This window comes from Hyla sarda, chromosome 1 (assembly GCF_029499605.1).
Source record: "Hyla sarda isolate aHylSar1 chromosome 1, aHylSar1.hap1, whole genome shotgun sequence".
Classification (NCBI taxonomy): Eukaryota; Metazoa; Chordata; class Amphibia; order Anura; family Hylidae; genus Hyla; species Hyla sarda.
This window is the reverse complement of record NC_079189.1, coordinates 418,279,097-418,296,393: the sequence shown is the minus strand read 5'-3', so window position 1 is coordinate 418,296,393 and position 17,297 is coordinate 418,279,097. Positions and strand designations below refer to the sequence as shown.

Sequence of the window (17,297 nt, the reverse complement as noted above, 5' to 3'; positions counted from 1 at the left end):
TTTTGGCACCAATTGATTTAAAAGAAAAAAAAGTTTTCCACGGGAGTACCCCTTTAACCCCTTAAGGACGCAGGACTTAAATGTATGTCCTGGTGCGGTGGTACTTAACGCACCAGGACGTACATTTACGTCCTGTGCATAACCGTGGGCATCGGAGTGATGCCCGTGTCATGCGCGGCTGATCCCGGATGCTGATCGCAGTCAGAGAGCCGCCGGCAATGGCCGACGCCCGCGATCTCGCGGGCGTCCGCCATTAACCCTTCAGGTGCCGGGATCAATACAGATCCCGGCATCTGCGGCAGTGCGCCATTTAAATGAACGATCGGATCGCCCGCAGCGCTGCTGCGGGGATCCGATCATTCAGAACGCCGCACGGAGGTCCCCTCACCTTCCTGCTTCCGGCTCCCGGCATCTTCTGCTCTGGTCTGTGATCGAGCAGGCCAGAACAGAAGATAGCCGATAACACTGATCTGTTCTATGTCCTATACATAGAACAGATCAGTATTAGCAATCATGGTATTGCTATGAATAGTCCCCTATGGGGACTATTCAAGTGTAAAAAAAAAATGTAAAAGTAAAAAAAAAAAGGGAAAAATCCCCTCCCCCAATAAAAAATTAAACGTCCGTTTTTTCCTATTTTACCCCCAAAAAGCGTAAAAAAAAATTTTTATAGACATATTTGGTATCGCCGCGTGCGTAAATGTCCGAACTATTAAAATAAAATGTTAATGATCTCGTACGGTGAACGGGGTGAATGTAAAAAAAAAAAATGTCCAAAATTGCTACTTTTTTAACCCCTTAAGGACCAGGCCATTTTACACCTTAGGACCGGAGCGTTTTTTGAACATCTGACCACTGTCACTTTAAACATTAATAACTCTGGAATGCTTTGACCTATCATTCTGATTCCGAGATTGTTTTTTCGTGACATATTCTACTTTATGTTATTGGTAAAATTTTGTCGATACTTGCATCGTTTCTTAGTGAAAAATTCCCAAATTTGATGAAAAAATAGAACATTTTGCATTTTTCTTACTTTGAAGCTCTCTGCTTGTAAGGAAAATGGATATTCCAAATAAAAAAAATTTTTATTCAATACAATACAATATGTCTACTTTATGTTTGCATCATAAAATTGACGTGATTTTACTTTTGGAAGACACCAGAGGGCTTCAAAGTTCAGCAGCAATTTTCCAATTTTTCACAAAATTTTCAAACTCACTATTTTTCAGGGACCAGTTCAGGTTTGAAGTGGATTTGAAGGGTCTTCATATTAGAAATACCCCACAAATGACCACATTATAAAAACTGCACCCCCAAAGTATTCAAAATGACATTCAGTCAGCGTTTTAACCCTTTAGGTGTTTCACAGGAATAGCAGCAAAGTGAAGGAGAAAATTCACCATCTTAATTTTTTACACTCGCATGTTCTTGTAGACCCAATTTTTTAATTTTTACAAGGGGGAGAAGGAGAAAATGTATACTTATATTTGTAGCCCAATTTCTCTCGAGTAAGCACATACCTCATATGTCCATGAAAAGTGTTCGACGGGCGCAGTAGAGGGCTCAGAAGCGAAGGAGCGACAAGGGGATTTTGGAGAATACGTTTTTCTGAAATGGTTTTTGGGGGGCATGTTGCATTTAGGAAGCCCCTATGGTACCAGAACAGCAAAAAATCCCCACATGGCATATCATTTTAGAAACTAGACCCCTTGGGGAACGTAACAAGGGGTAAAGTGAACCTTAATACCCCACAGGTGTTTCACGACTTTTGCATATGTAAAAAAAAAATTTTTTTTTCACAAAAATGTGTGTTTCCCCCCAAATTTCACATTTTTGCAAGGGTTAACAGCAGAAAATACCCCCCAAAATTTGTAACACCATCTCTTCTGAGTATTAAGGTACCCCATAAGTGGACCTGAAGTGCACTACGGGCGAACTACAATGCTCAGAAGAGAAGGAGTCATATTTGGCTTTTGGAGAGCAAATTTTGGTCGGGGGGGCATGTCGCATTTAGGAAGCCCCTATGGTGCCACAACAGCAAAAAACCCTCACATGGCATACCATTTTGGAAACTAGACCCCTTGAGGAAGGTAACAAGGAATAAAGTGAGCCTTAATACCCCACAGGGGTTTCACGACTTTTGCATATGTAAAAAAATATATATATTTTTTCACTAAAATGTGTGTTTCCCCCCAAATTTCACATTTTTGCAAGAGTTAATAGCAGAAAATACCCCCCAAAATTTGTAACCCCATCTCTTATGAGTATGAAGGTACGCCATAAGTGGACCTGAAGTGCACTACGGGCGAACTACAATGCTCAGAAGAGAAGGAGTCATATTTGGCTTTTAGAGAGCAAATTTTGGTCGGGGGGGCATGTCGCATTTAGGAAGCCCCTATGGTGCCACAACAGCAAAAAACCCTCACATGGCATACCATTTTGGAAACTAGACCCCTTGAGGAAGGTAACAAGGAATAAAGTGAGCCTTAATACCCCACAGGGGTTTCACGACTTTTGCATATGTAAAAAAATATATATATTTTTTCACTAAAATGTGTGTTTCCCCCCAAATTTCACATTTTTGCAAGAGTTAATAGCAGAAAATACCCCCCAAAATTTGTAACCCCATCTCTTATGAGTATGAAGGTACGCCATAAGTGGACCTGAAGTGCACTACGGGCGAACTACAATGCTCAGAAGAGAAGGAGTCATATTTGGCTTTTGGAGAGCAAATTTTGCTCGAGGGGCATGTTGCATTTAGGAAGCCCCTATGGTGCCAGGACAGCAAAATAACCCCAACATGGCATACCATTTTGGAAACTAGACCCCTTGAGGAACGTAAAAAGGGGTACAGTAAGCATTTACCCCCCACTGGTGTCTGTCAGAACTTTGGAACAGTGGGCTGTACAAAATGTTTAATTTGCACAGCCCACTGTTCCAAAGATCTGTCAGACACCAGTGGGGTGTAAATTCTCACTGTACCCCTCATTACATTCCGTGAGGGGTGTAGTTTCCAAAATGGGGTCACATGTGTTTTTTTTTTTTTTTTGCGTTTGTCAAAACCGCTGTAACAATCAGCCACCCCTGTGCAAATCACCTCAAATGTACATGGCGCACTCTCCCTTCTGGGCCTTGTTGTGCACCGCCAGAGCACTTTGCGCCCACTTATGGGGTATCTACATAGTCGGGAGAAGTTGCATTACAAATTTTGGGGGGCTTTTTTCCCTTTTACCTCTTGTCAAAATGAACAGTATAGGGCAACACCAGCGTGTTAGTGTAAAAAATTTATTTTTTTACACTAACATGCTGTTGTAGACCCCAACTTCACCTTTTCATAAGGGGTTAAAGGAGAAAAAGCCCAACAAAATTTGTAACACAATTTCTCCCGAGTACGGCGGTACCCCATATGTGACCCTAAACTGTTGCCTTGAAATACGACAGGGCTCCAAAGTGAGAGCGCCATGCGCATTTAAGGCCTGAATTAGGGATTTGCATAGGGGTGGACATAGGGGTATTCTACGCCAGTGATTCCCAAACCGGGTGCCTCCAGCTGTTGCAAAACTCCCAGCATGCTTGGACAGTCAACGGCTGTCCGGCAATAATGGGAGTTGTTGTTTTGCAACAGCTGGAGGCTCCATTTTGGAAACAGTGGCGTACCAGACGTTTTTCATTTTTATTGGGAGGGGAGGGGGGCTGTGTAGGGGTATGTGTATATGTAGTGTTTTTTACTTTTTATTTTATTTTGTGGTAGTGTAGTGTAGTGTTTTTAGGGTACAGTCACACGGGCGGGGGATTACAGTGAGTTTCCCGCTGCGAGTTTGAGCTGCCGCGCAAAATTTGCTGCATCGCAAACTTGCAGCCTGATACTCACTGTAAGCCCCCTGCCCATGTGAATGTACCCTGTACATTCACAGGGGGGGGACCTCCAGCTGTTGCAAAACTACAACTCCCAGCATGCACAGTTTATCAGTGCATGCTGGTAGTTATAGTTTTGCAACAGCTGGAGGCACACGGGTTGGGAAACACTGAGTTAGGAAACAGACAATGTTTCCCAACCAGTGTGCCTCCAGTTGTTGCAAAACCACAACTCCCAGCATTCTCAGGCATGCTGGGAGTAGTAGTTCGGCAACATCTTTAGAGCCACATCTGGAGGACTACAGTTTTCAGACCACTAATACAGTGGTTCCCAATCTGTGCCCTTCCAGATGTTGCAAAACTACAACTCCCAGTATGCCAAAATTGTCCAGGCATGCTGGGAGTTGTAGTTCTGCAACATCTGAAGGGCCAGATGTTACAGAACTACAACTCCCAGCATGCCTGGACAGAAAGGGCATGCTGAGGATGTGTAGTTTTGCAACATCTGGAAGTGGTCTCCAAACTGTGGACCTCCAGATGTTGCAAAACTGCAACTCCCAGCATGCCCAGACGCCAAGGGCTGTCTGGGCATGCTGGGAGTTGTAGTATACAGGGTCCCAATACAGCAATGCATGTCGCTTTACGGCGACGTGCATTGCTGTAAAGGGCCCGACCGCGGCTGAAGGTCTACTCACCTGTCGCCGCTGCCGCCGTCGCCGGGATCCGGGTCTTCAGGGACGAGGTAAGTACCGGGGCTGGGCCTCAGCACTCCCCCGTCCCCCGCCGCATCCTCCGGTCTTCCTCCCGTCCTCTCCAGATTTCAAGGGGCCGGGCAGGACGGGAGGAAATAACCGCCCCCCCCTTGCGATTGGTCGGTTAGTTAACCGACGGATCGCAGGGGATCGGAGGAGGTGGCAGGCTTGCCACCTCGCTCCTATTCTTTAGCATGCTCCTGGCTGACTGTGACAGCCGGGATCATGCGAAAATACCGGGCGGTCAGGTCCCAGAGACCCGAGCAGCCCGGTATCACCGCAGATCGCAAGGGCCTACATGGCCCCCCTCGGCGTTTGCCCTGGATGCCTGCTGAAGCATTTCAGCAGGCATCCGCTTCCGATCTCTGCCCGGCGCGCGGCAGAGATCGGAAATACAACAGGACGTTCTCTAACGTCCTTGGGCATTAAAGCCCAGGTAGTGGGGACATTAGAGAACGTCCTATGTCCTTAAGAGGTTAATACATTTTATTTTAAAAAAAATTATAAAAAATGTGTTAAAAGTTTTTTATATGCAAATGTGGTATCAAAAAAAAGTACAGATCATGGCGCAAAAAAATGAGCACTCATACCGCCGCTTATACGGAAAAATAAAAAAGTTATAGGTCATCAAAACAAAGGGATTATAAACGTAATATAAAAGTATGTAATAATGGGTATCATTTTAATCGTATTGAACTTCAGAATAAAGAACACATGTCATTTTTACCGTAAATTGTACGGCGTGAAAACAAAACCTTCCAAAATTAGCAAAATTGCGTTTTTCTTTTTAATTTCCCCACAAAAATAGTGTTTTTTGGTTGTGCCATACATTTTATGATATAATGAGCTATGTCATTACAAAGGACAACTGGTCGCGCAAAAAACAAGCCCTCATACTAGTCTGTGGAAGAAAATATAAAAGAGTTATGATTTTTAGAAGGCGAGGAGGAAAAAATGAAAACGTAAAAATTAAATTGTCTGAGTCCTTAAGGCCAAAATGGGCTGAGTCCTTAAGGGGTTAAGGACCAGGCCTTTTTTCATTTTTGCACTTTCCTTTTTTGCAACTCTCATTCTAAAAATCATAACACTTTTAATTTAGCACCTACAGACCCACAGGAGGGTATGTTTTTTGCATTACCAAAGGTACTTTGAAATGACCACTTATTTTTTTATCAAAATCTGCGGCTAAACAAAAATAAACTTATTAGTGGAGTGAAATTCGGTTTCTACGCAGTGCACTTTTTGGTCAAAATAACACCTTATCTTTATTTTGTAGGTCCATACAGTTACAAGGATACCCAATTTATGTAGGTTGTATTTTATTTTTACTACTTCTAATCGAGATGGTTCCAAACAGCACTATTCAGCTGCCGGGATCATTTTACTTTCATTTTAGACACTGCAACTTTGATCATGGCATCGACCCATACGCTTTTTGGCCGACATTTATCATTGTCTTTAGACTGTTTTTTGTGTCTAAAAGAGGCACATAAAGGCGCAAGCAAGGTTTATTTGCGCCTTTTTTGCGCCTTTTTGTTTACACATTTCTGCTGATTTTAAGTTGCGATCCACTGATTTAGGCAATACACATGATATAGAAGGGATTTATGAACTACATAAAAAAAGGTGCAAAACCACTGAAAAGTCTCTAAAACGACACCAAGCCAGACCTGGTGTAGCTTTTTAGTGTATGTGAAGAGAGAAATTTTAGAAAATGTTTACCTGCACAAAATTTATCAAATGCTCTGTGAACATTTAATAAATTTTCTGATCCTTCACATTATCAGCACACAAAAAAAAAGGTGTAAAAAATGCTTCACTTACACCTACAATCATAAATGTGGGCCTTTGTCCTTAACAGCCTAAATTATTGTTATCCAAATTTTGACTTTGCACAATCCCACACACATGCTATCTGGGCCTTAATGCCCAAATTATTGTTTTCTTTTTTTTTTTTCACCGACTTAAACATACGAGGGCTTGTTATTGTAGGTCAAGTTATACTTCTTATTGCCATCATTTTGGAGTTCATATATGTCATTGAGATATATTTTTTATATTTATGTTGTTAATCTCTCTCTTTTTTTGCCGGGGAAATGGAAAAAATTTGATTTTGGCATTTCTTTTTTTCAATTTACAGTGCAGACCAAAAGTTTGGACATACCTTCTCATTCAAAGAGTTTTCTTTAGATTCACACTGAAGGCATCAAAACTATGAATTAACACATGTAGAATTATAGACATAACAAAAAAGTGTGAAACAACTGAAAATATGTAATATTCTAGGTTCTTCAAAGTAGCCACCTTTTGCTTTGATTACTGCTTTGCACACTCTTGGCATTTCCTTGATGAGCTTCAAGAGGTAGTCACCTGAAATGGTCTTCCAACAGTCTTGAAGGATTTCCCAGAGATGCTTAGCACTTGTTGGCCCTTTTGCCTTCGTTGGGTTCAGGTCTGGTGACTGTGGAGGCCAGGTCATCTGGCGCAGCATCCCATCCCTCTCCTTCTTGGTCAAATAGCCCTTACACAGCCTGGAGGTGTGTTTGGGGTCATTATTCTGTTGAAAAATAAATGATGGTCCAACTAAACGCAAACCGGATGGAATAGCATGCCGCTGCAAGATGCTGTGGTAGCCATGATGGTTCAGTATGCCTTCAATTTTGAATAAATCCCCAACAGTGTCAACAGCAAGGCACCCCCCACACCATCACACCTCCTCCTCCATGCTTCACAGTGGGAACCAGGCATGTAGAGTCCATCCATTCACCTTTTCTGCGTCACACAAAGACATGGTGGTTGGAACCAAAAGATCTCAAATTTGGACTCATCAGACCAAAGCACAGATTTCCACTGGTCTAATGTCCATTCCTTGTGTTCTTTAGCCCAAACAAGTCTCTTCTGCTTGTTGCCTGTCCTTAGCAGTGGTTTCCTAGCAGAGATTCTACTATGTAGGCCTGATTCACACAGTCTTCTCTTAACAGTTGTTCTAGAGATGTGTCTGCTGCTAGAACTCTGTGGCATTGACCTGGTCTCTAATCTGTGCTGTTGTTAACCTGCGATTTCTGTGGCTGGTGATTCGGATGAACTTATCCTCCGCAGCAAAGGTGACTCTTGGTCTTCCTTTCCTGGGGCGGTCCGCATGTGAGCCAGTTTCTTTTTAGCTCTTGATGGCACTTGGGGACACTTTCCACCTAGAATATGACATATTTTCAGTTGTTTCACACTTTTTTGTTATGTCTATAATTCCACATGTGTTAATTCATAGTTTTGATGCCTTCAGTGTGAATCTACAATTTTCAGTCATGAAAATAAAGAAAACTCTTTGAATGAGAAGGTGTGTCCAAACTTTTGGTCTGTACTGTAAATTTACGCTGTTCATCTGTAAAAATAACATTATAGTTTTTTACTGAGGGACAAACGATTAGAAATTTACCAAATTTATTTAGTTTAAAAAAAATATATATTTTACTACTTTAGCACAATAGAAAAATTTAGAATTAAAGATTATTGTTGCCCCCATTGGGTTAGGGCTTGTTTTTTTATGCAAAAACTTGTAGGTTTTCTTTTTTTCTTTTTTTTTTTCGAGGGGGGGTTGTTTATATTACATTTTATTTTCATCTTGGTTCTTTTTTTTTATTTTACTTTTTACTAGTCCCACAAGGGGACTTTGAGAAATGATCAGCAGATTGCAATGTAATACACTGCCTGGCCGAGTACTTAGAGACCCATGGCAGACTTGGAAACCCACTTGCTGCTGGGCTACCAATGGGGTGCACTCATAGATATAGTGTAGTGGTGGTTCTTCTCCAAATAGAAAACATGTCCTCTGAACAAAAAGCATCCCGTGACATATGAATCCAGTCTTCCAGTCTTTAAAGGAAATCTGTCACCAGTGTCACCTGTACTAACCTGTCGGTACTGACCGGTAGTGCAGGTGACACTGATGACAAGGGTACTTACCTTCTCCCGTTCCGTGCAGGGGATCTCCGGTAATCTCCTCTGTTAGCTTCAGCACTGGCACGGCTGACTCACTCCATGTAGTCACATATGGGGCCTTGCTGTCATAGTCATTAAGAGGTTCAAATAGATTTTTCTATTCTCCTTTTTCAAAGGCAAGCCAGAAATTCAGCAGTGTATCCACTACAGGTAAACATATCCCTTTGGTATTCTTTTTAGGTGTGGATTGATGCAGCAGCTCAAATATTCTTCTCATTGGGGCCTGGATTTGGAGTTCTTCTAGCACTGGCAAGTTACAATCCATTCAACAACAACTGTTACCGGTAGGATATTACTTTCTGAAAATATAAATTAGTCTAATATTTAAATTAATTACCTCATGACAGTAATACTTGCTCAGCATGGTATACATTATAGAATTATTATATAGAAGTAATTTACAAATCTCTTTAACTTACTGGCACCAGTTGATTTAAAAAAAAAAAAAATTCCACCGTAGTACCCTTGATGCTAATGTCTTTGTGCCACATACCACAGAACACCTTGAATGGTCATGTGGAGTCCATGCCTAGACAGTAAAGAACTCTTCGGCATGTGACTTCAATGTTATGATGAATATGAATTATTAAAAAAACATATATATATATATATATATATATATATATATATACATACACATACAGTGGGGATCAAAAGTTTGGGCACCCCCGGTAAAAATTTGTATTAATGTGCATAAAGAAGCAAAGGAAAGATGGAAAAATCTCCAAAAGCATCAAATTACAGATTAGACATTCTTATAATATGTCAACAAAAGTTAGATTTTATTTCTAGAGATGAACGAACTTACAGTAAATTTGATTCGTCACGAACTTCTCGGCTCGGCAGTTGATGACTAATCCTGCGTAAATTAGTTCAGCCTTCAGGTGCTCCGGTGGGCTGGAAAAGGTGGATACATTCCTAGGAAAGAGTCTCCTAGGACTGTATCCACCTTTTCCAGCCCATCGGAGCACCTGAAAGCTGAACTAATTTATGCAGGAAAAGTCATCAACTGCCGAGCCTAAAAGTTCGTGACAAATCGAATTTACTGTAAGTTCGCTCATCTCTATTTATTTCCATCATTTACACTTTCAAAATAACAGAAAACAAAAAAATGGCGTCTGCAAACGTTTGAGCACCCTGCATAGTTAATATCTTGTACTGCCCCCTTTGGCAAGTATCACAGCTTGTAAACGCTTTTTGTAGCTAGCCAAGAATCTTTCAATTCTTGTTTGAGGTATCTTTGCCCATTCTTCCTTACAAAAGTCTTCCAGTTCTTTGAGATTTCTGGGCTATCTGTCACGCACTGCTCTTTTAAGGTCTATCCATAGATTTTCAATTATGTTGAGGTCAGGAGATTGTGAAGGCCATGGTAAAACCTTCAGTTTACGCCTCTTGATGTAATCCCCCGTGGATTTCGAGGTGTGTTTAGGATCATTATCCATTTGTAGAAGCCATCCTCTCTTTAACTCCAGCTTTTTCACAGATGGCATCAAGTTAGCATCCAAAATTTGCTGAAATTTTATTGAATCAATTTTTCCTTCTACTCGTGAGATGTTCACTGTCCCACTGCACTGGCTGCAATACAACCCCAAAGCATGATTGATCGTCCCCCAAGCTTACCAGTTGGACAGAGGTTCTTTTCATTAGACATGTGCAATTCGTTTCGGCACAAATGTCTAATTTACCGAATTTTACCATTTTCGTGCATTCGGACCGATCCGAATGCACGAAAACAGATTTTGAACATTCCCGAATAGCCACGATAATACGAATAGCAAAATAACAAATGCATTCGCTATTTATCAAATGCATTCGTTATCCGTAAACGAACGCAAAGAATTCATTCTAATAAAAAAATTATAATAAAAAAGATACAGTAGTGATGGAAAAAATTGTATTTAACGAAATGTATCTTTTTTATTATGAAATGTTTATTAATTTTTAAACAGGGATCAATTTATGTGAGCGGGGTAAAGCACTAAAAATGTAGCCAACAATAATAAAAATTTAGTGTGTGCGTGTTTTTCACTTTTTTTTTAAACATTTTTTTAGGTAGTACTACTACTCCCAGCATGGAACACACTATTCCATGATGGGAGTAGTAGTTACCTGTACTAATTGACAGATCCCCGGGGTCCCTTGCGATCCTCCTGTATAATGTATAGATGCAGCGGCCGCTCTTCTATGGCCCCCTGCACTCACGTATATATACACCTGTTCACATTTTCCACAGAGCTGTGATTGGCCACTTGGTTCCAGCCAATCACAGCTCTCTGTGAGAAATAGGAATATGTGTATATATACGGCCATGCAGGGGACCATAGGAGAGCGGCCACCGCATCCATAGATTATACAGGAGCATCACAGAGGGTGTCAGGAGTCATACCCGCAGTGATCTTTCCTTAACTACAAGTACTACTACTCCCAACATGGAGTACACTCTGCTCCATGCTGGGAGCTGTAGTACCTGCATTAATAGACAGATCGCAGCGGGTGTCAGAATTTACACTCGCTGCGATCTGTCTATAAATGTTGGGAGTATTCCATGTTGGGAGTATTAGTACCTGCAGTAAGGGACAGATCACAGCGCATGTCACTCCTCCTGACACCCGCTGCGATCCTCCTGATGTGAATGTTGGGATCAGCTGTTCTCAAGTCTACAGAGCCGGGAGAACAGCTGACGCTGAGCCGTAGGTATACATCATATATATACTGCCCAGCAAGAACTTACAGTGAGTCTGCAATGTGTATACAGTATACACATTGCTGGCTCACTTAACCCCTTGCTGAGCTGTGCACTATGCGCAAGCCCAGCAAGGAAAGAGTTAACTTACACTGCTGGACAGTGTAGGTTAACCCTTTGGGCGGTATACACTATATACAGCTATCTATAGATAGCTGTATATAGTGTATACAGAAGACTAAGTCCGCTTACTTCTCTCGAGTCCCAGGCAGGTCTGTGTAGCTCCGCCCCCTAGTGATGATGTCATTATGGGGCGGAGCTACAGAAGGGAACAATACTAGTTAATCTGAAGCTCTGGTAACATTGTCCGTTTTGTATAATGTGAACAGACCCTTCTGGCAGTGTCTACCCAGACAGGGAGACTCCAGCTGTTGCTAAACTACAACTCCCAGCATGCCCAGACAGCCAAAGGCTGTTTGCGCATGCTGGGAGTTGTAGTTTTGCACCAATTGGTGGCTCCCTGTTTGGGTAGACATTGCATCATGGGTGCTCTCCCCAGCGGACAGTGCCAAAAATATCATAACCAATTTTTTGTGTTTTTTTTCTTCTAGTTTCAGATCCGTGTATGCAGAGGATTACTGCGGATTCGATGGATTACGGCGGATTAATTTTTTTCTTTTAATAAAATGGTTAACAAGGGCTTTGGGGGAGTGTTTTTTTAAATAAAATAATTTTTTCCAATGTGTTTGTGTTTTTTTTTATTGAATTTTCAGGCTTAGTAGTGGAAGCCAGTCTTATTGACGGAATCCATTACTAAGCCAGAGCTTAGCGCTAGCCCCAAAAACAGCTAGCGCTAACCCCCAATTATTACCCTGGTACCCACCGCCACAGGGGTGCCGGGAAGAGCCGGTACCAACAGGCCCGGAGCGTCAAAAAAGGCTCTCCTGGGCCTAGGCGGTAACAGGCTGGCGTCATTTAGGCTGGGAGGGCCAGTAACAATGGTCCTCGCCCACCCTGGTAACGTCAGGCTGTTGCTGTTTGGTTGGTATTGTGCTGAGAATGAAAATACGGGGAACCCTATTTGTTTTTTTAATTTTTTATTATTTAAATAAATAAATAAAAACGCATAGGGTTCCCCGTATTTTCATTCTCAGCACACTACCAACCAAACAGCAACAGCCTGACGTTACCAGGGTGGGCGAGGACCATTGTTACTGGCCCTCCCCAGCCTAAATAACGCCAGCTTGTTACCGCCTAGGCCCAGGAGCGCCATTTTTGACGCTCCAGGCCGGCTTTTCCCGGCACCCCTGTGGCGGTGGGTACGGGGGTAATAATTGGGGGTTAGCGCTAGCTGTTTTTGGGGCTATCGATAAGCCCTGGCTTAGTAATAGACTCCGTCAATAAGACCAGCTTCCACTACTAAGCCTGAAAATTCAATTAAAAAAAACACAACACATTGGAAAAATAATTTTATTTTAAAAAACACTCCCCCACAGCCCTCGTTAACCGTTTTATTAAAAGAAAAAAAAATCCTTTGCATACACGGATCTGAAACGAGAAGAAAAAAAACACAAAAAATTGGTTATGACATTTTTGGTGCTGTCCGCTGGGGAGAGCACCCATGATGCAATGTCTACCCAAACAGGGAGCCACCAATTGGTGCAAAACTACAACTCCCAGCATGCCCAGACAGCCTTTGGCTGTCTGGGCATGCTGGGAGTTGTAGTTTAGCAACAGCTGGAGTCTCCCTGTCTCTGTAGACACTGCCAGAAGGGTCTGTTCACATTATACAAAACGGACAATGTGAACAGAGCTTCAGATTAATTAGCCTTGTTCCCTTCTGTACCTCCACCCCCTAATGACGTCATCACTAGGGGGCGGAGCTACATGAACCTGCCCGGGACTCGAGGGAAGCGGACTTCGTCTTCTGTATACACTATATACAGCTATCTATAGATAGCTGTATATAGTGTATACCGCCCAAAGGGTTAACCTACACTGTCCAGCAGTGTAAGTTAACCCTTTCCTTGCTGGGCTTGCAAATAGCGCACAGCTCAGCAAGGTGTTAAGTGAACCAGCAATGTGTATACTGTATACACATTGCAGGCTCACTGTAAGTTCTTGCTGGGCAGTAGATATACAATGTATACCTACGGCTCAGCGTCAGCTGTTCTCCCGGCTCTGTAGCTTTGAGAACAGCTGATCCCGACAGTCACTTCAGGAGGATCGCAGCGGGTGTCAGGAGGAGTGACATCCGCTGTGATCTGTCCCTTACTGCAGGTACTACTACTCCCAACATGGAGCACACGCTGCTCCATGCTGGGAGCTGTAGTACCTGCATTAATAGACATATAGCAGCGAGTGTAACTTCTGACACCAGCTGCGATCTGTCTATTAATGCAGGTACTACAGCTCCCAGCATGGAGCAGAGTGTACTCCAAGTTGGGAGTAGTAGTACTTGTAGTTAAGGAAAGATCACTGCGGGTATGACTCCTGACACCCGCTGTGATGCTCCTGTATAATGTATGGATGCGGTGGCCGCTCTCCTATGGTCCCCTGCACGGCCGTATATATACACATATTCCTATTTCTCACAGAGATCTGTGATTGGCTGGAACCATCTGGCCAATCACAGCTCTGTGGGAAATATGAATAGGTGTGTATATATACGTGAGTGCAGGGGACCATAGAAGAGCGGCCGCCGCATCTATACATTATATAAGAGGATCACAAGGGACCCCGGCGATCTGTCAGTTAGTACAGGTAACTACTACTCCCATCATGGAACAGTGTGTTCCATGCTGGGAGTAGTAGTACTATCTAAAAAATTTAAAAAAACAAAAAAAGTGAAAAACACACACATACTAAATTTTTATTATTGTCGGCTACATTTTTAGTGCTTTACCGGCTCACATAAATTGATCCCTGTTTAAAAATTAATAAACATTTCATAATAAAAAAGATACATTTAGTTAGATACAATTTTTTCCATCACTACTGTATCTTTTTTATAATTTTTTTTATGTTACCCTATGAAATTTTAATAAAAAAGGTATTTCCATAATTTTTTTGAATCGCTAAAGTCCAAAAAAGAATAAAAAGATTTACTCGAATGTACCCGAATACCAAATGTATCCGAAAGAAAATAAAAACCTGAATACCGAATGTATCCGAAAAATCAAACCGAACACCCGAATACCGAATGTATCCGAAAAATCAAAACCGAAAATATTATCGAAACGATCAATTTTTCCAAAACGAAAAAACAAAACAAAATGAAAATTTTTCTTGTGAACAAGTCTACTTTTCATTAAATTCTGTTCCCCTTCTTCTCCAAACGTACCTTTGCTCATTCTGGCCAAAAAGTTTAATTTTAACCTTATCGGTCCACAGAACTTGTTTCCAAAATGCATCAGGCTTGTCTATATATTAATTTGCAAAGTTCAAACCCTGATTTTTGTGGTGAGGACGTAGAAGAGGTTTTCTTCTGATGATTCTTCCATGAAGACCATATTTGTACAAGTATCTCTTTATAGTGGAATAGTGTACCACAACTGCAGTGTCTGCCAGATCTTTCTGGAGGGATTGTGCAGTCAAAGGTGGGTTTTGAATTGTTTTTTTCACAATCCTGCGAGCTGTTCTGTCTGATATTTTTCTTGGTCTTCCAGATCTTGCTTTAATTTCCACTGTTCCTGATGACTGCCATTTCTTAATTACATTCTGAACAGAAGATATTGACATCTGAAAACATTTTGCTGTCTTCTTATAGCCTTCTCCAGCTTTGTGAGCATCAACTATTTTCAGTTTCAGATTTCTAGACAACTGCTTAGAAGAACCCATGGTGCTGATTGTTGGGGCAAGGTCAGATGAGTCTGGGCATTTAAAACCTTTGAGATTGACATCACCTGGTCTTCCCAGATTATGATTGAGTACAATCCACGACACTGGCAAGTCTCAGCTTTGCAAATGGGCAGTGCATGCTATAAATTCTGCAGGATGCCCAAACTTTTGCAGATGCCATTTTTTTTGTTTTCTGTTATTTAGAAAGTGTAAATGATGGAAATAAAATCAAACTTTTGTTGACATATGAGAATGTCTAATCTGTAATTTGATGCCTTTTGGAGATTTTTCCATCTTTCCTTGGCTTCTTTATGCACATTAATACAACTTTTTACCTGTGGTTCCCAAACTTTTCATCCCCACTGTATATATATATATACATATATATATATATATATATATATATATATATATATATATATATATATGGGCTTGTTAAATATTCCATTCTTGGTGTTAATATTAAGTTGGAACCTTTTTGTAGCTGCAACAACCCACACTCTTCTGAAAAGGCTATCCAAAAGATTTTAAAATGTAGGACTTCGGGCACAATCAGCAAAAAGAGCATTTATTAAAGGGCTACTCCGGTGGTTAAGATTTTTGGCTAAACTGCATCTTCTTTTAATGTCATGTTTTTTTGCAATTGATATGTGTTATATGTTTGTGTAGCATGTGTCTTTTTTTCTTACCTTTTTGTGGGCCAGGAAGTTCTGTAGTTCGGCGTTGGATCTCTTACTGTCGTCCACAGCGTTGGCCATGTAAGGATTAGGCTGTGGACAACGCGTCAGGACTTTTTTTTTCTTTCTCTGTTCTTTGTTTCCATGACTGGGCGGCTTCTTTCACGCCAAGCTTATTAATATATAAGGTTTCTGAAGTTAGATCTGGGGGGAGCGAAGTCAGAGCCCGCAGGACGCAGGTTTGCATGAGAGAAATAATCTACGCCCCCCTTATCTCCCCCTTCCGGAGGACGGAGTTCTTCATGAGAGAAATAAACTAGAGATGGGGGAGAGAGAGGACATACACAGCTCCTCATCTCCCCTCCCCCTGCTCTGTCTTCAGAGGACGCAGGTCTGCACGGGAGAAAGAAGACAGAGAAGATAAGAGAGAGGACAAACACCTCTCATCTCCTCCCTTGTGTTCACTGAACGGGAGGATGACAAAGTGCAGGGCTGGGGATGTATAGACTGCAGGGGTTGAGGAATAAATCTCATACTTGGGATGATTTCTATGTGTGAAGTGGGAGGGGGGGGGACTCCTGAATGACACATGCTGGGAATTGTAGTCCCTGTAATGTATGTATGCTAGTGTTTCCCAACCATGCTCATATAGCAGTTTTGCAACACCTGGAGGCATCCTGGTTGGGAAACACTGGTGTATCCCCTATAGAGGTTTGGTGAACTACAACCCCCTGGAGACTACAGAGGCAGTATGCTGGTGTTATATCACAGACTGAAGTCTCCTGAATGACACATGCTGGGAATTGTAGTCCCTTTTGTGTGTATGCCAGTGTATCCCAACCAGGGCTAATTATATTAGTGTATTGTGTATAAGGGGGCCGACCCGGGAAAATTGTAGAGTGGGTAAAGGATGGAACAAAAAAAAAAAAAAGGAGCCACCCCAAACCAGCAAAGCATGTGGCATGCTAGGATTTGTAGTTTTCAGCACAACAAGAAACAGGAAATAGAAGCAAAGATAGGAAAACAAAGTGGGGGATAAAAAGACAACAAAGAACGGAAATAGAGTAGCCTAAAAAACAATAATAGAAATGAAACATAAATAGTGTAAGTCAAAAACAGAAAAACACGTTGGCCACCGGAGTACCCCTTTAATTCAAGCACTGGTTTAACCTCTTGGGGACGCAGGGCATATGCATACGCCCTGCATCCCCGATCCTTAAGGATCCTTAAGTACAGGTACGCCCTGAGCCCGATCCCGGTGTTTAAAACAGGGTCACGCCGTGACCCCGCATCACACCGGGTAGGTCCCAGCTGCTATTCATAGCCGGGACCCTGGGCTAACAGCGCGAGGCAACGATCATTGTGCCGCCGCGTCTGAAAGTGAAAGTAAACACTTCTCAGCAGCTCAGTCGGGCTGATTGGGACATCGCCATAAAATTGCGATGTTCTGATCAGCTTTGACGCAGGTGGAGGTCTCCTTACCTGTCTCCG

At 42.1% G+C, this 17,297-nt stretch overlaps 1 protein-coding gene across 6 annotated transcripts in view; it reads left to right on the top strand.

Moving 5' to 3' along the window:
- LOC130281585 (sodium-dependent serotonin transporter-like) overlaps positions 1–17,297 on the top strand; it is a 526,811-nt gene that overhangs the window by 360,668 nt on the left and 148,846 nt on the right. For all 6 annotated transcript variants that reach the window (XM_056528987.1, XM_056528978.1, XM_056529008.1 and 3 more), the window contains one exon: positions 8,787–8,890. In XM_056528987.1, coding sequence (XP_056384962.1) covers positions 8,787–8,890 — 104 coding nt within the window. The remainder of the gene's footprint in view (positions 1–8,786; positions 8,891–17,297) is intronic.